The sequence below is a fragment of the Tarenaya hassleriana genome, unplaced genomic scaffold, assembly GCF_000463585.1.
Source record: "Tarenaya hassleriana unplaced genomic scaffold, ASM46358v1 Cleome2, whole genome shotgun sequence".
Taxonomy (NCBI): Eukaryota; Viridiplantae; Streptophyta; class Magnoliopsida; order Brassicales; family Cleomaceae; genus Tarenaya; species Tarenaya hassleriana.
Genome location: NW_010965372.1, coordinates 9,073,443 through 9,098,981, shown reverse-complemented (window position 1 = coordinate 9,098,981; position 25,539 = coordinate 9,073,443). Strand labels below are relative to the sequence as shown.

The window sequence follows — 25,539 nt, the reverse complement described above, 5'->3', positions numbered from 1 at the left end:
AGTTTTGACATCAAACTTTTTACATATTTCAATTTACCCAAAACCTTTAGCAATTTATAATGTAAAACCTAACCAAACAAGATTAGGATGCAACAACGAGAAACAAAACAGAGAAAACAGAGAAAGCTAAACCAAGATCGCTATGGTTACATAAATCTTGTCCAAATCTTGACACTGCAGTATCCAGAAGAACAAGAAATCTAGGTTTGGACAGAAGCTAGCACTGAAGACACGATATGAAGAGAGCCTGTGACTACAACGATGCCCTCGCCATCGTTGAGAGTCTTATAGGCAAGTCTTAATGCAATCTTCAACGAACTCTCGGCTCCCAATATAACTGTGCCTTTTGATGCTGTAGTGAGGCAATCCATATCGTTATTTAGGAGAACAGTACTGCAAATGCCGAGTTCATCAGCAGCTTTGATCCAAGTATCTGTCAATGAGGACGAGGAAGTTGCTCGGGTCTTGGCTCCGGCAATGTCAGCTTCTGTTAGGAATGCGGCTTCGGGTCGTTGACCTATAATTGTGAAATGAAATGAGAACAGAAATGGTATCATACTTGGTGTTTTTATCGAATGGAAAAGTCCATGTAGTGAATTGAAATAGAACTGGAGAAGAAATCACAATCTATACTCTTCGGTCTTTTTTATTTCCATCTGAGTTTATGATATTGATTTCTTCAATCGTACTGTAAATGATTTACGGGAAAACAGAAAATGGAAGATCATTAAAAACCTGAGAGAAGTTCTTTTGCAAAACCCAAATGATCTTTGTCGCTGGCCATTGAAACCACAAATGCCAGTTTCTGGCCAGGAAATGTCATACTTATCATGTCCCTCAAGGCTCTCGCCGATTCTTGGGTGTGGGCTGCAAACGCACAAGGAAAATATATAAACTTTTTTTTTTTTTTTTACGGTTTTCGACCGGGAATTTAAATGTATGACGAAAACTATAACGAGTTCAACAGGATAAACAAAAAGATTGACACCCCAAACATTCAAAAAGATGATGTCACGGACTATTTCGGGTGCTATTGTAATCCTTCGAAGACATAAACCCAAATCAAATGACTTTATTAGGAACAAAACTCAAACTAATGATAAAATGGCCTTTGATTTGAAAACTCAAAAAGACAAGGAGAATAACCTCCATCAAGCAGCACTGTAGCTCCAGGTAACTGTATAGACTCTGCTTCTTTGGATGTTAGAAACTGACATCTCCCAAGTAAATGTGTATTCTCCAAACCAACCCGAATAGCTTCATCAGTCACACTCCATCCTGATCAATCCATCAGAGAAACAAGCTAAATTTTTTTAATTAATTGGGCAATGAATGCTTCAGTTCAGTTCCGACAGTTGTATGGATATCATCAGAATATTTCACTTGCCCATCGTTAAGAACTAACTTTATGTTAGTAATATTACCCGAGTGAGATTACAGTAAACTTTATAGAAAACCCACAAAGAGATGAACATATGTATATACAATATTAGCAGATTCCAACACTGCACTGAAATGCATTATGCATATAATCCTCACTGGTTCCTTTGACAGACTTTCTTCTCCTCTTTTCTCTTTTTTCTTCTTTTCTCTGAAAAGAAAAAGATATTGACATACTTACCCTGATTGCGAAGGCAGAGGGCCACACATGTGGCAGTAACTGCATTTTGGAGCTGATGATGCCCAAGCATGCGCAGATTTATGTCATCAAGCTCTATAATCTGTTGTTATGAAAATTATACACCAAAATTTGATAAGTAATATGATTTCAACATAAACTATATGTTCTTGTTTCAGATAAGAACACCGAAAACAATTTCTAGAACCTACTGGATCATCATCTCTTTCATTCCGTATTATGATATCACATTGCATTCCCCCATTTGTGTTGATGATGCCTTTAATTGAAGAACTAATTCCAACGTCAGATGCCAATATAACTGACGATGACATGGACACTGCTTTATCATGTAGAATGGCTTCGATATGAGGAAGAAATGGGCCACCTAATATTACCTACAGGATTTAGGGGGAAACAACGATTCTGTCAAGGTTATTAAAAGAGATCAGCAAATACACTGCATATCAATAGACGGATATTGTAAATTTCCATTTAAATGAATTTTACAGGGAAAATCCACCTAACTGGACGACCATGTTTGATAATTCCTGATTTAGCCACTGTTATGCTTTCCAAGGAGCCCCCGAGCGCAGCCATATGTTCTTCACCTATTGTTGTTATGACTGATGCAGAAAGATCAGAACTTTCAATTATATTTGTAGCATCCCGAGCGCCTCCTAGGCCAGCCTATCACATATAAAAAAAAATCAGCATAACCCAAGACCAGGAATATGAGAAAGCGAGATAAAATATTAAAATTATATAAGCTTTTGTACGGTAATATGAGTAAAAGATGAGCAATCACCAACCTCTACAACTGCAATATCAACATTTTCCTTGGCAAATAATGAAAAGGCTATTCCAGTGAGAATCTGCCAAATGACAAATAAATCTGAGTTATATAATGTCTAGAAGGAGGAACTCAGTACAAAAGCATGTTTCTTCTCCTTGAAATCATACGAAGACAGAAGATACAGGGGAAGCTTCACTAGCAGCAAGCAAAACATGAAAGATGCCATAGAAAAAAAGATACCTCAAAATGACTCAAGCAACCATTTTCCATTTCAATTGCCTGATCAAGAACCGGCTTGATTGTATAGAAAAGATCATTCAGAGTCGATGCAGACACTGGATCCCCGTATCCTCCAATGGTCATGCGTTCCTTTATACTCAAAATATGTGGGCTGCTCAAAAAAAGAAGATTCTTGTAATGGAAAACTATATGGTACACAAATAATACATAAGGAATACCAATACTGGAGAGAGTTGAAGTTAGCAGTATCAAAAAGCACAAGCCAATTATAATCTCCCAGTTCATTGACAATATTCTATTTCATGTAAACAAGAGGATCGTACCTCGAATAACAACCGACCGAATATCCACCTGACCGTAATATATTGGAGATAAAAGCAGCAGTGGACCCTTTTCCCTTTGTCCCGGCAACATGAACGGTCTACAAATCACTGCCATAATCGTTATTTCGCCTTGAAAATCCACAATGATGTATCAGTAATCTAAAAATCATGCAGCCCAATGTCCTAAACTAAATCCAAAAGCATCAGGGTAAGAATAATTGGCCTCCCAACAACTGTAAATGCTAAGTCGGCATTGCTTCTTCTCGCAATAATTGCTTCAGTAAGATTATGCAAAGTAGTAATCAATTAAGAGGCTTGAATCAATTTTACCAACCATATTTTCTCAGGGACAATACAAATAGGGGGATCCGAAGTTCATGACACGAGCATGAAAACTCGTCCAGTTATACACTTCATAGAGTTCGAATCCGTCAACATTTCGGCGTTTTCTCAGAAACCAAGCAGGAAAGAGCAAAAGAGACCGCAAACCTTGTAATTCGACTGAGGATTACCGAGGCGATGCATGAGGCGCTTCATTCGACCTAGATCGAACCCGTCGTAGGAATCCGTCCCCGCTCCCTTGGGCACACCCGATTTCTCATAGTTCTTCAGAGAATCCAGATACTCGATCAAATCCTTCATCTCTGGATCTTCAGTGCACATCGGTACACACCGTTCTGAGCTTAATTTCGCAGCAAAAACTCTTCTGCTGATGGTTGGAGAAGCTTTGCCGAGGATAATATTGCCGAAGTATTGCGTCGACAGTGCCCTCATCTTCTAAAATGTTTCTGTTTGTTTCTCGGGAAAATGCTTCGTAACGGGAAAATGCTCCCGAGAGTTCTGACTTCTCACGTCTGAGCAAGAGAGTTAGCTTGTTCCAATTGCACGCCGTTTTTTACGAGACATCGTGTCGTGTTTTAGGAGAATCATGTCATGCTGTGCATGCCATAGACACGAGAACTTGGGCACATATTGTCATATTGATAGCTTCGACCGGCCGGTAGACTGGTCGAGCCGCGACCGGTTCATCCAAAACCGGAAGCTATTTCAGTCGTTGGAATCTTTTTATTGAAAGTTTCCGGTTTAAAAAAAAAGAGTACATTTAATACATGTATTTGGATTAGAGAATTTGCAATGATTATATTTATAAAAAATATTTATTTTTGGATATGTGAAAAAAGAAGAAGATTAGGTACACGTTAAGGAAGAATATTATAATTAAAAATAGATCATTTGGGTTCAATAAAAAAAATAATGGTTAGATCATTTAAATATATCTATAAACCAATGGTGGTTTAGATTTAAAAACTTATATAGTTGTATTAATTAATTATGATTAATTTAAAATCATAATTATAATTAAATGATATAATATTTTTCTCTTCCCAATTTTTTTCTCTCGATATTATTATTCACCACGTTATATCTACACCTACATATTTTACCATAATAAAGAGTATTGGACGTGTTTGGAAAGCGTATTACCTTTTAATTTGACCTGTGGATATTCACAAATTCGTATTCAATATATCAAATTCATATATTGGATTTGAATAAAATTTTATTATTTTACAGATCCGTATTCAACATGATTAAAAATAATTTTATATGTATTAAAAATTACCCCTTAATTTTGAAATATTACAGTAATCCTATTCATTTAAACCATAAAATTATCTTTAATCTTTTTACCAATTTTATTATAGATATCTAAGACTATGCAAAAATTTCCTTATATTTAAAATCTAGGATATAAAATTAGAATTCAAAAATTTATAGATAGAAGTTATGGTACCTTAAAATTTTCCTAATTGGAGACTTGTCTTCCTTTAATTTTAATTTGAATTATTCCATATATGGTAAAAATAAAAATAAAATAAAAAAATAAAAACGAATTCAAAATAAACAAAAAAAAGGTCAAAACTAAAATTTATTTCATTCATAAAAAGTTTGTTGTTTCTTCCAAAATAAGCAAGAATTAAACTAATCTCCATATTATTTCGAAATAACCGAATTTGAATCATACTCCTAAAACAACAAAAAAGAGCGAATTCTGTAATATAGTCACATTAATTTTCCGTACGTATTTTATAAAAAGTTATGATTTCTTCCCATCAACAAATACTATTTGACTCTACAATATTTAATTTAAAAAAAAGGAGAGGAGAAGCCCACAATTTTCCCACAAAATTCAACCAAAAAAATATTCACTTAGGATTCTAAAAAGAACTTACGTGAATTCTTTAACAAAAAAAAAACTTACGTCAATTTCTTATGATGAAATTAATTTGTGGGTTTTTTTCAAGTTACTGAATATAACGAATTTTAACGGATAACACTCATGACGTTGAGATTCTCATTAAACTTTTGTCGGCTGAGTTTGTTGCTATATGACTTTGACATCTTATCCCCTCGCAACTTCTTTTTTTGTTGGTGCAATGATAGCTTAATAACATATCAAATCAAATAAAAAAAATACATAAAATTAATAAAATATTTTTAAAAATTGTATAAGATTATATACTATTATTATATATTTACGATTGATTTAAAAATTGTATAAGGTTATATACTATTATTATGTATCATAATTTCAAATTTACAATAAGAAACCTTATCTTTTGCGATTTGGACAAGGAAATTCCAAAACGTATTAACTTTTTTTTTCTTTCAAAAAATTTTAACCCTTTGAATGTAAGATAAAAATAATTGAAATCATATAACCTTATCTTTTGAAATATTCGTTTTCCATTGATGTTCTCAATTTTAAAGAAATTAGTCTAATTTTTTAGAATTTAAAATAAAAATAAAATTAAAGATGCCGTAACAACCAACTATCTTCCTCCATCATTTTTTAATTGGAACTTGTACCTGTCTCCATTTATAAGATATATATATATATATATATATTGTACGAGCAAAAAACTACACAGTACTACATATCATCATGTATATATATATATATATAATATACATTTAAAGTATTAAAATTTAAAACTAAATTATGTTTGCTTTGGTTGCAAGCTCCATAAGTAGCAAGTATTAGTGAAAAGAAGGATTAGTCATTAGATCTAAATGGAATACACAACAAAGTGACAAACCACATATCATATCCCCTTAGAAAATTAAGTCTATGCATATAGATTGAAAAATATATTTCTGGCTGAATTATTTAATTAGTTTTTTTTTCTAAGTTTGTATTGAGGTTCTTTTTTTCATGGGCCAATATAGTCCATTAATCATTATATAAAATCTCACTAAATTAGTTTTTTTTCTACAACTCAATAATAATGATTAAAAAATGATTGGAATCTCAAGGTGATAAATAGTAATTTGACTATATTTGTTGCAATATATTATTTAAAATTTTAGTCTACATAATATATAAAAATATTATATAGATATATATCTAATTTGGATATAAATTCATATACTTTTTCTAATCCATAATTTGAATACAAATTTATATATCTCAATGTCACATTTTTTCTATTTATTAAAAATGATAAAATTATTTTTAAAATTACAAAATTATGTTAATATTTTTAAAATTACAAAGACATATTTTTATTAAAAATATAAAATTTCTGTTAGTTGTTTTATAAAACTTTGATTTAAATACAATAATACCAAAATTTAGATATCCAAAACCTATACATACAAAATTAAATTTCAAATTTCAAATTCTTAAAATTTTTAAATTTAAACATACTAAAACATTCGTATATATGGAGGAGCAAAATATATTTCATCACTCTCCAAACTTATATCAGCTTATATCAGTCTATGTGACAAAAATGAGAATGAAATTTAAAACATTCAAAACTATTTTTGTAACAGCAAAAAAAAACATCAAAGCAATTTTCAAATAAATTGGTCATGGACTCATGGCCGCTTTTTAAGATATCATGCATTCATTTAAAGGAAATCCAATGGATGGATTATATAATACCAGGGATGAACATTTTTCATAATTCCTTTATATTTCACTTTCATAATGTTTTAAAATAATATAATATGATTTTTCTGTAAGTGTTCGAATCCTTTATTATTTGATTTAATTTCATTTCCCCTTAAATATTTATTTTTAAAATTTTAGATTCCATTTAAGTTGTTTACTTTAAATTTTAAAAATTTATATTCTAAATATATGTATAAAATTATTTGAATTATAAGTCAAAATGAACAATGAATAATACATCGATAGGTATAGAATTAAAAACTTCCCTTTTTTTTTAGTGGTAAGGGAAAAAAAAAAAGAAACTTCCCCTTCTGAGTATAACAGGAAAAAAAAATAAGGAAGGGGGAAATCACAGTCTAAGGTCAGTCCTTTATATTCTTCTACTGCTGCTTGATTCCCCTCCTAAGGGGTTTCCTCATCAGTAAAAAACCCAGGCCGATGAACCCTAAAAATCCTAAATTTCCTTTACGGCTCGTCTAAAATCGGTGTTGTAACACCTGGTTCACGGTCTTAATGTTGCTTGTTCTTAGTGTAGGTTTAGAGCTTAGGAAAAAAAATAGGAAGAAATAAGATCGGAAAGGGTTTACCTTCGAAATCCTTTCAAGTCGTTTCAGATTAAGGATTTGCATTGCGGGTTTTAGGCTGTTGTTTAGGATTTTCCTGAATTTCCGAGGTATTAGTTTAGGGTTTTCTCGTTTCTCATCACAATGGCTAGAAGACATGGATGGCAACTTCCTGCCCACACATTTCAGGTTCGGCTTTTTCCTTTTTGTCTGTGAATTTTAGGGTTTTGTCTTATCTTGGCTTCTGGGGATTAGATTCAAAGTGTGTTGTCTTTTATTTGACTCCGGTTTGTGAAGTGTGTACATTCGTGATTTGTTTTTTGGTGAATTGTACAAAACGTGTATTTTTTTTGAAGATTTTTTATATGTTTTTTATCCGTTGTAATATGGCTTTTAAAGCATTTGTTGGTATCTGGATGTTTGGTAGGAATACTTTGTTTGATTCTGTTCATTTCGCTTTCAACCCTTGTCCGAGCTGTTATTTTTCTGTGTTTGTGTATATTCATGCATAGAGAACACACACATGTACATACATGAATATGTACGTATGCATTGGTAAGATGCATATATCCCAGATCTACAAGGGATTTTCATATTAATATCCATATTTGACCAAATTATTAGGATCATTAGCTGCAATGTGTCTAGATGGGTAATGCTGAACAGTAGGTGAACATTTAGAACTACACTATCTTGGTCAATTGGTTTTTCGATTCTTCTGTCTGAAATTTTGATGGGTCTGTTTCTGGGTCTGTTTCTCTTGGCTTGATCTTTCCTCTAACACCAGTGCAATTTCCTGTAATGTTGTGCAGGTTGTCGCTATAACCGTCTTTTTCTTGCTCTCTGTTGCATACTACGCCTTCTTTGCTCCATTTCTCGGGAAGGAATTGTACCAATATGTCGCAGTTGGTGTTTATTCATTCTTCGTAAGAACAATGGATCGCAATATTAACTATTTCTCTCGAACCCAATTACCAGTTTAATCTCACGAGCCATTCTCTTAAAACTTTTCGTAGGCTTTCTCCGTTCTAGTTCTCTATGTGCGATGCACTGGCATTGATCCTGCGGATCCAGGAATTTTCATCGAGGCTGATAAGACGCCGGCCCATAAGTCACAGAATGGTAACGAATGATGCCATAAACTTAATTGCTTTACTTTTGTAAATCAATTGGAAACTTAAGGGTGGAAAAGTGTTGTTCTTTTGTGTCCAGGGATTGCGTCCTCTGTTGAGGAATCCGGTGGCGAAGGTCTAAAGCATGGAGGACAGTATACTAAACACGGCTCGGGTTGTTGTTCTGCTTTAGGAAGATTCTTTTGTGGTTGTTTAGTGATTGGAGATTGCCGTAAAGATGCCGAGCAGGAGCAGTCGGGTGAAGAAGAAGCTCTGTTCTGCACATTGTGCAATGCTGAGGTATGATAATACACTCTCTCAAATTTTCCAAAAATTGTGAATCTCTAGGATTTCATCCGATTGAAACAGTTTTTTAAAGTTTTGACTATTTCTGCCTCCGTCTGGCTAAAGTTATCGATTTTTGTCACATCTTTGATGGTTTCTTCCCCGTTCTTTTTCTCCAATTTTATCGAAGGTACGGAAATTCAGCAAGCACTGTCGAAGCTGTGGCAAATGTGTTGATGGGTTTGATCATCATTGCCGGGTATGTGATAGAAAAATGTATATCTTGGTTTGTTCAGATTTTACTACAATATCCTTCCTATTATTTGTTTTTTCGGCTAAACTGTTTTAGTTTCTACTGAAAACTTTAAGCATCTTTGCCTCAGTGGCTTAACAATTGTGTGGGACGGAAAAACTATGTCACCTTTGTGTGTCTTATGGCCACAAGCCTCATCTGGGTATGTCTCTGAACAAAAGTTCATTACTTTTTCTGTCACCACTTTTACCTTTGCCCCGAGCCAAACTTGACTTGGCTCGAAATATGAAACAGCTTATTGTCGAATTTGGAGTTGGGGTCGCGGTTTTTGTTCGGTGTTTTGTGGACCATAAGGCAATGGAACACCAAATAACAGAGAAGCTCGGGGTTGGATTCTCCCGTCCTCCATTTGCAACTGTTGTGGTAAAAAATTACACCCAAAACCGTCTCTTTAGTCCAAGAAGTTTATTCGCTGATTCTGATTTATTTACTTAATGTGAATCTCACAGGCTATTTGTACTGCTCTGTCGCTTCTTGCAACAATACCTCTAGGAGAGCTTTTCTTTTTCCATATAATTTTAATCCGAAAGGTTTGTTTTCTGAACTTCATTACGGAACCTTGGTCTCTCTCTCACCTTCCTGCAACGCCATGGATAAACCATGAAACTGAGCTCGATATGCGAAAATGAGTTGCAGGGTATCACAACATATGAATATGTTGTAGCCATGAGAGCTCAAAGTGAACCACCTGGACCATCAGTAGATGGAGGAGAGCAACCTAGTCAGCCACCTTCACCAACAAGCTCGGCTGTGACCGCTGTGAGCGGAAGAAGCTCTCTAGGATTGGGATTGCAATATCGGGGTACTTCCTTGTGTACCCCTCCCAGAATCTTCATGGATCAACAGGTAAAACCCGGTTCTTTTTTTTTGTTTAACCTTTGCTATGTGTCGGGAAATGTCGAAGAAAATGGGATGGCTGGGTTGATTGTACGTCTTCTTGCATAACAGGATGATGTTATCCAGCATCTGGAACCTGGACCTGTACCATCCACCATAGATCCAGACACGGTTGCGCAGAAGAAGCCACCTCCCCGTCAAGTACGAATCAGCGCATTGAAGCTTGCGAAATTAGACCCTAACGAGGCGGCTAAGGCAGCTGCAAAAGCACGGGCTTCCTCATCAGTGCTCCGTCCCTTGAGTTCCCGACACAATCCATATACCAACGGTTCGGATAATAATCTCTCCAGCAGCGGTAGAAGCAGTCCTGCTAGTACCCATCAAGCTTTTCAAAGCAGAAACGCTACCAAAATGGTGATATCCCCTCCGAAGAGCCCATACCACCCGGAAAGCACGGCTGGATCCGAGTCTTGTGGTCACAGTCTCAGTAACATCAGCAGCCCGGCAACTCATCAGCCACCATCCACCCGAGATCACTTCAACCCGATTTACCAATCATCATCACCGGCTCAACATTCTCCAAGCCAGAACATTTCGTGGGCCCCGCCCACGAGAAGAAGCTTCCCTACTGCTGATAACGCGAGCAATTCGGTGGTGTGGGATCCAGAAGCTGGGCGATTTGTTTCTTCTGCTTCCAGGACCAGTGCCGTATCATCTCAGGCAGCCAGAACAGAGTTAGTATACAGCGAGCAATCCATATTTTTCGGAGGACCTCTGGTGAATGAGCATCTGAACAGAGCAGCTGCAACCACAGGAAGCAACCGAGAGAGAGGGAACTCCTCGGGGGCGGGTTACTTCCAACAAGGTAGATCTCAGAGAGGAGGCCAACTTCCAGTGTTTGTGCCGACAGAATCTCAGCAGCAACAGAGACATCCTTCTTCTAGATTCCCCTAGGAAAACACATTGTAAACAACGAATCTGGTTTTCTTTTTTTCTAATGCCTCAGAACTTGGACTTTGGTTCTTCATCTTTCTATCGTTGTGTTAGATTTTGTCTTGAATTTTTGGTTACGAATGTGTGTTGAATGGCCAATGCAATATACTTATTGTACCTAGCATCAAAGTCGTTGTAGTATAGTGGTGAGTATTCCCGCCTGTCACGCGGGTGACCCGGGTTCGATCCCCGGCAGCGGCGTTTCATTTTTTTTTTACTTTGGAACTTTTATTTCTGTTACCAATTTTATTTTTTCATAACAAAAAAATAATCATTTTTGTTCTTCCTATATTTGTTCTTCTCCGTACATTCCTTCCAACTTCAATACCGTTAGAATCTCCAAGGAAAAAAAAAATCAAATCGGAAATCCGCTCTCCTGTTTCCGTACACCTCCATCGCCTAAACTCTGCCTCTCTCTCTCTGCAGCGAACATCAACTTCTGCAGATTACTTCGCTTATTTTCTCTTCATGATTGCGGAATCGGATTGCGAAGCTCGAAATTGTTTTTGTTGATCCATCGGTTGATAAATGGCCGGAGGAGGAGGCGGTCACGATGTTGAAGAAGGTCCCAGAGAGCTCGATCAAACCCCGACGTGGGCTGTCTCCACCGTTTGCGGCGTCATCATCTTGATCTCCATCGTCTTGGAAATGTTCATCCACAAAATTGGAGAGGTAATGTATACATGAATCTCTATACACCGATTTGAATGCACTATTTCTGTGCATATCCTCTGGTTCGTGTTTACATGATGTTTGGCATTCATACGTCGTCACAGTTCTTCGACAAAAGAAAGAAGAAAGCCTTACTCGAAGCTCTTCTGAAGATAAAAAACGGTATGATTTCTCCAGATTTTTTAGATTATAATCGCTTTTCGTTTCTATGTACCGTTTTCACGTTTGCTGTTCTGTGATTTTTCCAGAGCTTATGGTTTTGGGATTCATCTCTCTGCTTTTGACGTTTGGGCAAAACTACATCGCGACGATTTGTGTGCCGTCGAGATTTGGGCAAGCAATGTCATTCTGCGGTCCATACGATGGTTCAGATATGGGGTCGAGAAAGACAGTTCACCATAAACACTCATCGCATAAGTCTCACCATGAAAGACGCCTTCTCTCCCTTGAGCGTAGGATTTTAGCTAACTTTTCTGCAGCGGATTGCGACGAGGTAATGCCTCATTCGTCGTGGTATTGAATGTGTTCCTTTCTCAGAAAAAAAAAATCGGGATGTTGTTGGTGAGAGAAGATGATAGAGTCGAATTGTATTGATTGAAGACAGTAACAGTGAGCCCGTGACAATGGAATTACCGGCTGTTTCTTTGGTTGATGGAGCTGGGTATTGTTGCTGCAGGGATACGTGGCGCTTATTTCTCTCAACGCCTTGCATCAGATTCATATCTTCATTTTCTTTTTGGCTGTGTTTCATGTGATATACAGTGCCATAACCATGATGCTTGGGAGAGCAAAGGTAACTAACTGTATAATGGTGTGTGATATTCTCTCTATAAATTATAGAGAGCGATCTCCGGATTTGTAGCTTATTCGTTTTTCTGTATGAAGATTCGCGAATGGAAGGTGTGGGAGCAAGATATCATGACCGAACAAGAACTGATGAATGGTAGATTGTTATATATCTCAGATTGGTATCCGACCGAGTAATTGTATATAGATTTGACACTGTTCTTTCGTATTTTTATACTGCTTGCAGACCCTTCAAGGTTTAGGCTCACACACGAGACGTCGTTTGTCCGAGAGCATGTCAATCCTTGGACGAGGAATAGATTCTCCTTCTACATTGTACGATTATGCAGATTCCGAATGTGCAGTTCTTGGTTTGATCTATCGGTGTCTCTTGTAATCGAAAATCGTATCTTGTTGTTTTTTCAGATCTGTTTCTTGCGACAGATGCTAAGGTCTGTCAGGAAATCTGACTATTTAACAATGCGACATGGGTTCATTAGTGTGAGTCCCTTGAACTGTCCCTCCCATCTTGAAATCCCCAAAAATTTTCTTTTAACAAAACTCTGCAATCAGGTTCATTTGTCACCCGGCATGAAGTTTAATTTCCAAAAATACATCAAAAGGTCTTTGGAAGACGACTTCAAGGTAGTCGTAGGAATAAGGTATCATGAAACCTTGAACACTTTTTCCTTGCATTTTCCATTTTCGGCTTTAATAACCTTCTTTCGTTGTCGAATGCAATCTGTCATCATTCTTGCAATGACAGCCCGCCTTTATGGGCTTTCGTGATGCTCTTTTTACTCTTCGATGTTCACGGTTAGTCATTTTTCCTCTTCACATACAAAGCACCATAAGTTAATTAGTCCTCTGTCGGTTTTCTACCGTTGTCTTCTTCCATATTCGATGCCTGGAAGCTAATATTCTGGGAAATATGATTTCAGGGTGGTACATTACAGCAGTTATCACCATGGTTCCTCCAACTGTAAGTGATTTAATCTCCCAAATAACTAATTTCCCTGTACAAGAACAGAAAGGAAGAAAAAAGGTTTAAGAACTCAAGGAGACTTGTGAAAACGATCAAATGTTGTGGTTGTTGGTCTGAAGTTAACATTAGCAATCGGAACCAAGCTTCAAGCAATCATATCAGACATGGCGTTAGAGATTCAGGAGAGACATGCCGTGATCCAAGGAATGCCTCTTGTCAGTGTCTCGGACAGCCACTTCTGGTTTGGTCAACCGGCCCTAATCCTTCACATGATCCATTTCGTGCTCTTTCAGGTATATTATACACATTTCACATATGATTAGAACATTCATTTATTATCCATCGATCATGGGAAATGATTACGAGAACGAAAACATTTCGACACTCTTAGTTTTAGCAAGTAAAATCCAAACAAGAATTGAAAATTGAGCTCTGACATGTTCTGCGTTTCCAAAATTTTCAGAATGCCTTCGAGATTACGTACTTCTTCTGGATATGGGTAATATATTCCACTCTTTTCCTCTATATCAACTCTGACTTGATCATCCTTCGTTTCTCATTTTCTACCATGAAGTTAAGGAGAGTTACTGAATCTTGGATCTTGGTGCAGTATGAGTTTGGCTTAAGATCGTGTTTTCATCACCATTTCGCTCTTATTATTGTCCGAGTCTGTCTTGGGTGAGTTGCTCTCTAATATAAAACCTTTTTTTTCCATATCTAGTTTCAGTTTCAGTTTCAGTTTCAGTTTCGTTTTCAATTTCTTGAGCTACAAGAAACTATGAACCCAGGTTTCGGGCCCAATATTTAACTAATGAGTGGATGTACTTTCTTTTTCAGTGTCGGAGTTCAATTCCTCTGCAGTTACATTACACTTCCCCTGTACGCCCTTGTTACTCAGGTTGGACCAATTCCTAAAATTCTGATTCTTGCATATTTAGTGAATCCACGGTCTCTACCATTCATGAATAGATTGGCCCAAACCACAATTACATACCAATACATAGACCATGTGCTTTTTCCATACCCATAAGCCAACATTTGGAAACTTCACTTAGCCTCATTCTCTAACCAATTTATTTCCAACTATTCCACCAGACATGAAGATATCATGTAAAATTTCCAAGAATTCGATAACATTCTTCAAATAGGACACCGTGGTGTAATTTTGAATTGTTTGTCATCTAATAGAAAAACACAGCTTCTTGGTTTCGAGGTATGTGGACTCATCCCTGTTTGAAAACTTCATCTTAATCAACATCCGGTTATGTATCCTTTCCAATGCTTGGCCTCTTGTTCTACAAAAACATATGAACCCTAACCCTATATTTAGTCCAACAACAACAACATCGTCTTAATCCCAAGTTTATTTGGGGTCGGCCGCATGAATTCTTCTTTTCCACTCATTTCGGTTTTGCGTCATGTCCTCTGAGATTTGCAACACCTCCAAATCATTCCTAATAACTCGTTCCCAAGTTAGGTTCACCCCTTCCTCGTTTCTTCACCTCTATCCTTAGATTCTCTAATTTTCTAACCGAAGCGTCGAGCGGTCTACGTTTTACATGTCAAACCATCTTAAACGATCTTTCCGTAATTTATCTTCTATGGTTACGACTCCTAATTTCTCTCTAATACACTCATTCCGGATTCTATCCATCCGTGTATGTCCACACATCCATCACATCATCCTCATCTCGGCCACACACATTTTGGACACATGTTGTCCTTTTGCCGCCCAACACTCACTACCATACATCAATGCGGGTCTTATGGCTGTACGGTAGAATTTTCCTTTCACCCGTACGGGAACTTTACGATCATAAAGGATCCCGTGGCTTGCCTCCATTTCATCCATCCCCTTTTATCCTAACCCTATATTTAGTCCATTTGAAAAAAAAATCAATTTTTTTCCAGATGGGGTCGACGATGAAGAGATCGGTGTTCGACCACCAAACATCAAAGGCATTAAAGCAATGGCACAAGAAGGCAAAGAGAAAGAGCGAGAAATCAGGACAACTCAACAGCTTTCCAAGTAGAAACTTAGGTGGTCAAAATTTTCCGGCCGATGAAACCGGTCTCCGGCCATATTCTGTCAGAGATATCGAGTCTGCTCCGACAAACGTCACCGCTGGTGGAGACGAGAATGGTCGAACCGGTGATCGCTTAACCAGACCCTGAACCGGTTAATACAATCTCTCTCTCTCTCCCGGTCTCAAATTTTGGTATTCATACAGGCGCACTATATTGTTTATATATGTCTACGCGTGCATAGGTTGATTGGCTTGCTGAATTATTGTTGTACATCACATGTACTGTGTTGTAGTAGGTTTTAGTTATGTAATTACTAGTGTGAAGATTTTGTAACACAAATAACCATTTTAACAAATGATTATTTAGTGATCGGAATAATTTAATGGAATCATTCGATTGATATAACATAACATAGTATTGTTTAAGATATTCCACTTTAATCTCGCTGTTGCATTTTATTTGAAACTTTCAAAACAATGAATAATCACAAATAATCAACGCACCAAACAGTATATCGTAGAGAAAGCACAACCCTTTGAGACGGAACTCTTCGTCTACACACACCTGACAGATATATACTTTATACGTATATACGTATGTGTGTATCTACTTGTGTATCTCCCTCTCCCTCTTCAACTCTGCAGTCTCACATCAGGGTTTCTGATAGTCTTGAGCCACATATCCGCCATAACCCTCGACGACAAGCTCCACATCATCTCCTCTTCCTCCTCCTTCCGTACACTCTGTTTCTTCCCTTTCTTCCCCATTCCGTAAGCCACAAGCCACTGAGCCGCTGTCAGCCTCCGCCTCTCCGCCGCCTCGGATGGTGGCTTCACCGCCCCCACGTGCACACTCCCAACCTTGTATCTCTCCTCGTCAGCCGCCTCTGCCACGGCTTTGACCACCGTGACCACGGGCCCTCCTACAGCCTCGTATCGCCTCATTGGATCCCGGAGTTGAATTCTCGCCATAAGGGTCAGTTTCCGCCTGTCTTTGGAGCTGTTACTGAGCCACTCGTCGAGCGGAACCGTCGATTTCAGAGGACTCTCATGCGTTTTGGCCGCTGCAACGTCGAATGGTGGTTCTTCTTCCGCCATATCAGCTTGAATTCTCAGACCTTCGATCGCCATTTCTTCCAGTTTCTGCAAGGAGATGGCTAAAACGTCTTCGGGGCTCAGGGGATTCTCGTCGAGATTCCAGATTCCAGTCAAGATCCGTTCTCTTCGTCCGTTACTCATTGCGTTAGCCATTGTTTTCACTGCAGCCAGAGTTCGTGCTGCACTCGTGTTGGCTAGCTCTTTGTTCCGTCCCTGTATGATCGCCGAGGCGATTCCCTCGAAGGCTACTTGCTCTGCAGTCTTTCCCATCAGTTCATCCATCGGCATAAGTGACGATATCACCGAGTTTAGCTCTTTCCCAAAACCCGCCATTTTGTGGAATAGCTCAAACCCAGTAGCTGATTCGCCGTCCGAGAGCAGAACCTGTAACAAAGAGAGAATCAGTTTCGGTTTCAGATTCATGTCGTGTTGAATGCCATAAAATGTTGTTACAGTACCACAATTGGTTTCGAGATCTGCATAACGAGTTTCGGAGGATCCTTCCTCGAGACCACGGTGTCGAAAGGGTTCATCGCGACTAAGTAGCCTCCATCTCTTGTCTGAACCACGCAGCCGATCCCTTTCCCGAGATCCATGAGGTAGTTTTCGGATTCAGATCCCACTGATTCATCCATTATTTGCTCAGAAATCTCCATTTTATGCTGATAGAGTCTGAGTTCTTGGGTTTCTTCGTCCTCAAGTAACTGAAGGAATTCCTTTGTCACTGTCTCTTCTTCTTCGTCTAGCTTCTGAGACTCTGTTTCAGTCTCTTCCCCTCCGTCCACTCTGATATGATCTTCTTTCATCATCGATTCAAGTGCTTTGATCTGCTTCGAGATCGAATCCAGCTCGGTTAATCGCAACATGTGCGTTGGATCGTTCACGATTTCCTTGATCTCGGATGACCTTTCCCCGACCGTTCCGTCGGATTTTTCAGTTTCCTTGTCTTCGTCAAACTCAACTCCTTTATCCACAACCTCGAAATCGGGCAGATCATCTTCAACTCCCTGTTTCGGCTCCTCTGTTTTCTGGAGCTGTTTTTCCTCGGGTTCATCCAAATTCAAATGCTCGATCCTTTGGATATCCGATACGGGTTCCATCCCTCCAGCCTCGCTCCGGCTTGTTAACTTAGGGCTCGGGACACTAAACGAGGTTTTTGATTGATTGCGTGCGACGGAACCCGAGAAAATCCTCGGTGATCTGGTCCCGAAATCGCCCGATTTGCTGTAAATCCCGGCGCCTCCGTCTTTCTCCATGATCTGAAACCCTAATTTCAGAACCAGTTCACCTCCTTTGGCCTTACCAGACAAATCCCAACTAATGTCCCATTGACGAACCCTAGCTCCCTCATAGTTCATCTTCTCCACCGACTCTTGAATCAGCTCGCTCAAATCCACCACGTTCCTCCCGAACTCGAGCTCTTTCGCGTCGACTGCGAACAGATAAATCATGAACGGACGAGCCTCGAACTTCGCCGGACCCTTCCCGTTCGCCGGCGAGTAGTACACGTGGCACTTGATGAACAGTGTCTCCTCGAAATCGGCCGATCCCTGAGAAACCCTACACGGCATCGTCTGAACCGCACCGTCTTTGGTTTCTTTCTTCCTCACGCAAACGCCCAGCCGGAGACCGTTCATCGACGCCGGCAGGTTCTGCGCCGCCACAACCTCGACGGAGAACAAACAGCTCAGCTTCTGCATCCCGATTCGATACAACCCACGAATCGGCTTCCAGTTCCATATCCCTCTCCTCTCCTCCTTCGCCGATTCCTCTGTTTTATTAATGCTCTTATTCTGAAACAAGCTCGATCTCGTGACCTTCACTTCTCTCTCCGGCTCCTCCTCGGCGAGTTTCGACCTCGACCGCCACGGGGACAGAGAGAGACGCCGAGACCGAGGACGCGACACGGCGAGGTTGTCGGCTTGAGCCGTGCTGACGTCATCCGCTGACGAAACGACGGAAGGGACGGAGCTGCGCGAGAGAGCGAGGGAAGCCGTCCTCCGATTACCGCCGGCGGGAATCTGAGGTTTCTGGTAAAGGGTTTGGCTCAGAGCTTCGAGTTCTGCGAGAAGTTGTGTATTGGAGCTGCGGCTCCCGGAATATTCTCCGGCCATTTTCCCGGCAAAGTAACAGATAAAGGGTTCTTGTTTTTTTTTTCTGGGAAAAAGATAAGGAGATTGAATATTAAATGGAAAAAGCTTATTGTGTGGTGAAGATTATCGCTAAGTTTCAATATTGTTTGGATTGTCTGAAACTCAGTTTTGTGATTCGTGATGGATTGGATATGAACGTAGCTGTGATTTCTTTCTGAAAGAGACAGGAACTGGTCCCAGACAATCTATTGGCCCGGTTTTGGTTATGTCTTAACCGGTCAGAGGAAAGTCCGATTTGAACCGATTTAAAATCTTTAACCGGAGTCAGATGTCGAATTCGGGAATACTGGTATTCTCGGAATTAATTTGACCGTCACATCATTAAAGTGTATTTAAAATTTTGTTTTGTGTGTTTGACATAGAATTTGACACGTCGGCTCATATCACCGCCACGATAAATGTACGATTCAAAATATAAGACAAAGTACAACACTTAAATACAATGAATACTAAAGCGATATAAAAAAAATACAAATATTAAAAATAAAACTAAAAATTGCAAATTATAATTTCGTTAAATATTGAAATTATCTTTGAAAATAGAAAATAGAAAACAGTATCTTTTCCGTCGGCAGGGCACTCTCCATCAAGAGTTGATAAAAATGATAAATTGATTATATTTTTTTTGGTTAAATTAAATTGATTACATTATTTAATTATGCCAACATATTACTCTCTTAGAGTAATAACCGGAAAAGATTAGTTATATTTGCTTATCCAACCCAATTTAGTCGATTTTTTCGATCCATTTTGTAGACAAAATAGTTCGAACACAAATCCGAAAACTGGTAAAAGAATACCCATTTTCTCAATCCTATTTAATTTCACCCTATTTTAATTAAAAAAATATAATTTGGATGATATTATTATTTATTTTTTTATATGGATGATATTATTATGATCCAAAGGATGCCACCAAGGAAATAAAAGCGATTCCAATGCTCGAAATTGAACCGACATTACAGAAATCTGGATCCAGTTTTTTATATTCAATTCAAATTTATTTTAATCTGATGGACATATTCGATCGGTTTTCGTATTTGATTAAATATAATTAGATATTAGCGGATGTAATATAATGGGCTTTACTTATCTCTTCATAGTCTTTTCAGCTAATGGGCCTTTGAAGAAGCCCACTGATGAATATACCATTGAAGAAGCTGTTAATATAACGTTTAAGCATTTTTAGTCACATAATACAACCCATAAAATCTTTATAAAAAGCACAAAATCAAATTCCAATCGCCCAAATACATATAATCACAATTATATTAAAGATATCAATTGAGTATAATTTGTTAAAATTGAATTAATTAAATATGCAATCGAACAGAAATAGATATTCTAAAAAAATATTTTTTAATAAAGATAACCCAAGATGATTATAAAAACTGAACACAATTTTTTTAAAAACAAATTTGAAAAAACCCCGAAAAAATGTACACTCCCTCGCCCAAAGGATAACACTATCGAGCACTTGAATGAGCATCGATTAAACGTGAATTCAGTTTGATAATTGATGCGCTTTGGTGAATTTGGACAATTGAATATAATAATCATATTATTAGGGAAAGCTGGATTTATCATTTCAACGACTTAATCAAAATAGATTCGAGAAGAAAAAAAATATGAAATGGAAACATATTCATCGTTATTATTCTTCTTATTCAGTGAATTCATAAAACTTCTATAATGATTATATGAATTAAATATTTGACGGTAAACTATGATAAAGAAACAATTATAGCTTTTGATGAAATCTGAATTTATGCTGATTAGAAATTCATAAATATATGATTATTAAAAAAACTTAAATGCAATTAAACTAAGAGATGCAATCATCGTATGAATCGCACGCTCTTTATGACTTTATCCATTTTGCTGACCGTTGCTTCCTCCGACCGTCTCTACTACTACTACTATTTTTAATATATTTATAATTTTTTATCTAATTATAATTAATTTTTTATTTGATGTACTACGTCAGATTGTACATTAACTTTTTTAAGTTGTCGATTAGATTTTGTCAAAAATTTAAAGTTCAATACTTTTTTTATATCAAAATCAATTAATTCATATTTATTTTAGAAGTTCGAAATTAATACCATAGTTATTTTAAAATTTACTAAATCTTTTTAGATTTTCCCATTATTATTATTATTATTACAAAAAAAAAGAGTAAGAGAAATAAAGAAACAAAATACAAATCTTTGTAGCATTCCATTTTTTTTTTGGCAACTGGATGTTAATGTATCAAAGTTAACTAGAAAATTTCTTAAAGATATAGATAAAACTTAAAAATATAAAAAATCGCTTTTTCAGCTTTTTGTTGTTACAGAAAAATCGTAATAATTTTTTTTATAAAAATACGTTTAAATATTTAGAATATTATACCATATCTAAAATAACTCTTACCGTAAATAAAAATTGCAATTGATCATTAGACTAAAATAGCCTTTTTTTCCTAATTTATAGTTATGAAATTTGACCTGAATCAAATGATTGTGATTGTTTTTAAAATAACATTACAACATAACGAGACGTAAAAAAGTGCCATTGTAATAAATAATATTTAATATATTATACAAATTATTGTCTTGACCCCAAAAAAAAAAACGATCGATGCGGCGCCTTCCTATGGGCTAATCATGAGATATCATTACAACATAATTACTATTTTTTCCCTAATTCATATATATATATATATATATTATATCTTTTAATTTTCAGATTTAAATTCAACAGATGTGAACCAGAAACGAAATACAAATACCAGAAAAAGAGTTCGACAAAATTCTTTGTTATTGTTTATTTATATTCCAGTTACATTCATATTTCAATTGCAAAACAAAAAAGATAAATAGTTTGGAATATGTGACAATGATTTTGCCTACCTCATGCCTTTCTCTCTCTCGACATGACGAGAGAGCAGAATTCGAATGAAAATAATTTTTTTTTGGTAATCAGGATGATTTACCGGACCTTGGATCCAATACATCCAATATAGATATCCAACTACATCCAATATAGACGGGTGGATGTCTTACTGTAATTAATTGCATATCATCTCTCCAATGACCACTTAAACACGGGACCTGAGACAAAGGCGGAAAATAAAAATTTGATAGGATGAATCAATTAAAACTGTTATTCAAACCTATTTTTCGTTTAATTATAAATTATGAAGAGAGCCACAATTAAATTAAAACTGTTATTCAAAATAAATTTACTAAAATCCAGAAATAAAAATCAATTCCGAAAATAGCTAAAGGAAGGTTGACTTTATTTAGCTCTTTCTCTACTTTCAATTGCGTTCTTCATAAATGTAGCCGAATCCATCAACAATTGTTATTCATAATATTTTTTATACGATTAAATCTGATTCGGAATATATATAAAATAAATTTAATTTAGAATTTTTTGCATTTTCACGAGTTTTCACATTTATAAATACTCAAACAACTAAAATGTCTTTTGTTTATTTGATACGTCGAAAAGTTTCTGAATACACTTGAGATTTAGATTTTTTTTTGATAAATAGAGATTTAAATTTTAAAAATGTTCTTTATTTAGTTTAGGAGAATAACATCTTATGAACAAATGTATTGTTTTATATTTTTAATGTATTTTGTATATTTTATATCTATTAATGTGCACTAATTATTTGTATGTCACTGCAAGTTAAGGATAAACTATTTTATCTTATAATCGGGTATATTTTCGCCCAATTAGAGAGAGAGGTATACATGATATTTCAAATACAGTTTGATTATTATATTTATTTTTAATATTAACTATTATTATTTGGGAAAATTAATTTTAATTTTGCTTTTTATTTTCTTTACTAATGTGAAATGAAAATCTATTATTATTATTATTATTTTAAAATATAGGCGTGGTGTTGGGATGTCAAAAAGAGGAGATGAATGATAATCATTTCTAGGAATATGGGCCCCACATGATCGTTAGCCCTACTAGACACACACCAAATATAATACCGACCATGCAGAGTCTAGGCCAATACTTAATAATTAAATAATCACTTACATGTTAGTTAAATTAATTATTTTGATTTGCAAATTTTGTTATCGTTTACTATTTCATTTTTAGAAACTATATCCATATAGACTTCTTTTATTATTTAAATTATCAATATGGTAAAAATAAATAATTTTAATCTAAATAATTTCATTTTTATCGAAAAAAGTCTTTTAAATATCATATTTATCTATATAATGATGATTTGAAAGAGGATATTGATCTTCTAATTTGAGATATTTTGAAGATTTTAATTGTAGACTTCTTATTTCATATCATGCAATTGAATAGTGTACTATTTTTTACCAAAAAAAAATAGTGTACTTTTTTCATCGTACATAAGCAAAACATATTTTAGAGCGTTATAACATGTAAATCCATAAAACAAACTATATATATATATATTAATATACATATGTATAAATATTTAAATGAAATGATCAGTGTGACAGTGTCTAATGAAAAATTTTACAAGGAATAATCAATAATAATTTTATAATCAATAGCTTTTTAATGGCTTTATCTAATCTGAAAATTTGATTAATCGAGTAATGTTTAACCCATAATTAGTGGGTTGGGTTCAATCCAACCGTACAAAAAAACTTTATATAAATTTCAAAGTTCACATATTTATTAGGAGAATCTCAACGAAAATATTCAACTTTACTAAAAATTCCAAACTAAATACTAACATTTTTAATTAATAAAAATAAATATGAACTTGTAACAAATTTTCAGATAAAAACTAAACTTTTAACAAACTTTTATATAAAAGCTCAAGTAATAAACCCGGAATTCTTATCAGTCTGCCACATCAGATATTAAAAAATAAAAAATAAAAAATATTAAAATAATATAAGAAAAATAAATATAAATCACACACATATATACATGCATCATAACATACATATACACATACACATATCATACATACATTCCTACACATACATTCTATTACAAAAAAAGTGTTTGTTCTTCAATTAGAAATATATAATTACAAATATATTTACTGATATATTTAGTTAAAATAAACCCACGAACAAAAAGAAAAAATTTCACACGTAGTACAAGGTGACAAAATAAGTATTTGTCACTTTTCATTATTATTGATTGATATCATTATTACGTATGTCTACCCATTAACGTCAAACTGTACGACCCATCAATTTTAATATATATATATATATATACATATTTTTTCTAATGTTTGTATAGAATCCATTTCCTTCTAAAGAATTTATATTTAAAAATTTAAATAATTGAAGGAAATAAAATTTGAAGAGATATTAAAATAAAAAAATGAGAGAAAAGTCACACTTTCAAGATTACAAATTTTACTGTTTAAATTAAAGATTACAAAAAATATATTCGTCATTCTCAAATTTCGTTAAATACATACTTACTGTTTACTATTTATATTTTAATATTTTTTGATACTAAATAATAGAATATTTTTATAAATTAATGGTAAATAATAAATATTCTATATTTTAGGTGGTTCCACCATTTATTGTTACGGATACAGGTGCATTTACAATTCTTGATCTCACAGTGTTAAAAATACTGTGATTTTCTTGCATTACCTAAAAATACATTGTCGTCCATCAGTAACATGTTACAGTTTTTGTTTTGCTATGTATCCCATGTAATAAATAATAAACAATTATAAAAAAATTCTTTTACTTTTTATAATTAGTTTTTGTTTTTTTTTTTAAATTTCAGAAACCAACTGTAAACTTCAGCGAAATTACGGAAACACCATCTGTTAACGTGTCCTGGAAACATCACGTCTCCCAAAAACATGACGGGGGACAGAAGGCCACAGCGAGGGCAAAACAGTAAATTTCGCTAATCCGCGGAATGTTTTCGCATCCGTAGAACTTGGAGGTGTCTCTGTCTGATGATGATGGCAACTCTGAGCTGTGTTTCACGCAGTAATGTTATACGCGACTATAAATACAGCCCCCCTTTGACTCTCTCTCTCTCTCCATCTACTCCGTTTTCTTTTTCAATCTTTGCTTTCCGTCGCCATTTTTGTCCCCATGCGAGACTGAGAGAATCGGAGTAGAATCAACTTCGGATTCGAGTTCTTTGTCGAAGGAACGAGACAAATCGAAGAAGAAGAAGAAACAGAGATGAAGATTCCATGGCTTGTTCTGTTTTTCTCTCTCCAGGAAAGGCCTCTCTTTCTGTATCTCTCTCTGTTTGTCGATGCACCGGCTTGTTCTTGACCCTTAGATTTTTCAATCGATTCTGTCTCCGCAATCTTCTCGCGGAGATGTTTCTCTTTTTCTTTTTGTCTTTATATTTTCACGGTTACCCTAAACCCTTTTTTCCCGATGATTTTTCGTATGCAGATTGTGTTAGTTCTCAGTGGAGTCGAAGCACAGGGCTCACCTTCGAAAGGAGCAAAGCATGCTGCGGGATATTGCGCGATGTATGATATCTGTGGAGCACGCGCTGATGGGAAATTACTTAATTGCCCCTTCAACACCCCTGCGGTGAAGGTAAGAAGGAGAAAACAAGATTCTTGTCGGAATCTTGAGAGACGCAGATTCTGTCTGTGTGTGATTTGCTGGAGAACGTGGGGAGTTTGAGTTTCTGGCGTTTTCTAATTGTGATATTTTTCAGCCTGACGACTTGCTGTCTTCAAAGATACAAAGCCTGTGCCCCACGATCACGGGCAATGTTTGTTGTACGGAAACTCAATTTGATACACTACGTTCACAAGTTCAGCAG

At 35.9% G+C, this 25,539-nt stretch overlaps 5 protein-coding genes and 1 non-coding gene across 7 annotated transcripts in view; 4 read left to right on the top strand and 2 right to left on the bottom strand.

Annotated features, from left to right (window-relative positions):
* Positions 1-103: 103 nt before the first annotated feature.
* LOC104813180 (dihydrofolate synthetase) lies at positions 104-4,026 on the bottom strand. The gene is made up of 10 exons (XM_010540726.1): positions 3,467-4,026; positions 2,978-3,075; positions 2,655-2,805; positions 2,431-2,493; positions 2,147-2,308; positions 1,831-2,016; positions 1,622-1,721; positions 1,147-1,278; positions 736-867; positions 104-517 (listed from the first exon to the last, which is right to left on the bottom strand). Exons 1-10 carry the CDS (start codon positions 3,749-3,751, stop codon positions 201-203), a joined length of 1,626 nt encoding a protein of 541 aa, XP_010539028.1. The 5' UTR covers positions 3,752-4,026; the 3' UTR covers positions 104-200.
* A 3,237-nt stretch (positions 4,027-7,263) lies between these two features.
* LOC104813179 (protein S-acyltransferase 21) lies at positions 7,264-11,118 on the top strand. Its single transcript, XM_010540725.2, has 10 exons — positions 7,264-7,690; positions 8,314-8,427; positions 8,518-8,623; positions 8,714-8,913; positions 9,089-9,157; positions 9,282-9,353; positions 9,446-9,574; positions 9,661-9,741; positions 9,848-10,057; positions 10,160-11,118. The coding sequence occupies exons 1-10, from the start codon at positions 7,646-7,648 to the stop codon at positions 11,000-11,002; spliced, it is 1,869 nt and encodes a 622-aa protein (XP_010539027.1). The 5' UTR covers positions 7,264-7,645; the 3' UTR covers positions 11,003-11,118.
* Positions 11,119-11,170: 52 nt separating this feature from the next.
* TRNAD-GUC lies at positions 11,171-11,242 on the top strand. Its single transcript has one exon. It is a non-coding gene; the product is annotated as a tRNA-Asp (tRNA).
* A 187-nt stretch (positions 11,243-11,429) lies between these two features.
* On the top strand, positions 11,430-15,883 carry LOC104813178 (MLO-like protein 9). The gene is made up of 15 exons (XM_010540723.1): positions 11,430-11,713; positions 11,818-11,875; positions 11,962-12,206; positions 12,390-12,506; positions 12,599-12,656; positions 12,747-12,835; positions 12,926-13,000; positions 13,073-13,161; positions 13,266-13,315; positions 13,441-13,481; positions 13,604-13,777; positions 13,948-13,983; positions 14,095-14,162; positions 14,322-14,382; positions 15,396-15,883. The coding sequence occupies exons 1-15, from the start codon at positions 11,570-11,572 to the stop codon at positions 15,657-15,659; spliced, it is 1,569 nt and encodes a 522-aa protein (XP_010539025.1). The 5' UTR covers positions 11,430-11,569; the 3' UTR covers positions 15,660-15,883.
* A 56-nt stretch (positions 15,884-15,939) lies between these two features.
* On the bottom strand, positions 15,940-18,849 carry LOC104813177 (protein PLASTID MOVEMENT IMPAIRED 1-like). The gene is made up of 2 exons (XM_010540722.2): positions 17,068-18,849; positions 15,940-16,993 (listed from the first exon to the last, which is right to left on the bottom strand). Exons 1-2 carry the CDS (start codon positions 18,721-18,723, stop codon positions 16,145-16,147), a joined length of 2,505 nt encoding a protein of 834 aa, XP_010539024.1. The 5' UTR covers positions 18,724-18,849; the 3' UTR covers positions 15,940-16,144.
* A 5,880-nt stretch (positions 18,850-24,729) lies between these two features.
* LOC104813176 (Niemann-Pick C1 protein-like) overlaps positions 24,730-25,539 on the top strand; it is a 9,132-nt gene continuing 8,322 nt past the window's right edge. Inside the window, exons 1-3 of one of the 2 annotated variants that reach the window (XM_010540721.2) lie at positions 24,730-24,974; positions 25,158-25,307; positions 25,432-25,534. In XM_010540721.2, coding sequence (XP_010539023.1) covers positions 24,936-24,974; positions 25,158-25,307; positions 25,432-25,534 — 292 coding nt within the window. In that variant the 5' untranslated portion in view covers positions 24,730-24,935. Of the gene's footprint in view, positions 24,975-25,157; positions 25,308-25,431 lie in introns of both variants that reach the window. The other variant, XM_010540720.2, reaches the window with a different exon arrangement.

What these genes read in the sequence shown, in the direction of transcription:
- LOC104813180 (XM_010540726.1), bottom strand. Translation starts at nt 3,751, where the DNA reads ATGAGGGCACTGTCGACGCAATACTTCGGCAATATTATCCTCGGCAAA. An exon ending in ATGAAAGAGATGATGATCCA is followed by an intron (nt 1,722 to 1,830) that starts GTAGGTTCTAGA and finishes TCATAACAACAG; the next exon opens with ATTATAGAGCTTGATGACAT. An exon ending in TGCAAAAGAACTTCTCTCAG is followed by an intron (nt 518 to 735) that starts GTTTTTAATGAT and finishes TCACAATTATAG; the next exon opens with GTCAACGACCCGAAGCCGCA.
- LOC104813179 (XM_010540725.2), top strand. Translation starts at nt 7,646, where the DNA reads ATGGCTAGAAGACATGGATGGCAACTTCCTGCCCACACATTTCAG. An exon ending in GCACATTGTGCAATGCTGAG is followed by an intron (nt 8,914 to 9,088) that starts GTATGATAATAC and finishes ATTTTATCGAAG; the next exon opens with GTACGGAAATTCAGCAAGCA. An exon ending in CTCCATTTGCAACTGTTGTG is followed by an intron (nt 9,575 to 9,660) that starts GTAAAAAATTAC and finishes TGAATCTCACAG; the next exon opens with GCTATTTGTACTGCTCTGTC.
- LOC104813178 (XM_010540723.1), top strand. Translation starts at nt 11,570, where the DNA reads ATGGCCGGAGGAGGAGGCGGTCACGATGTTGAAGAAGGTCCCAGAGAG. An exon ending in TGATGCTTGGGAGAGCAAAG is followed by an intron (nt 12,507 to 12,598) that starts GTAACTAACTGT and finishes TTCTGTATGAAG; the next exon opens with ATTCGCGAATGGAAGGTGTG. An exon ending in CGAACAAGAACTGATGAATG is followed by an intron (nt 12,657 to 12,746) that starts GTAGATTGTTAT and finishes TACTGCTTGCAG; the next exon opens with ACCCTTCAAGGTTTAGGCTC.
- LOC104813177 (XM_010540722.2), bottom strand. Translation starts at nt 18,723, where the DNA reads ATGGCCGGAGAATATTCCGGGAGCCGCAGCTCCAATACACAACTTCTC. An exon ending in AGATCTCGAAACCAATTGTG is followed by an intron (nt 16,994 to 17,067) that starts GTACTGTAACAA and finishes TCTTTGTTACAG; the next exon opens with GTTCTGCTCTCGGACGGCGA.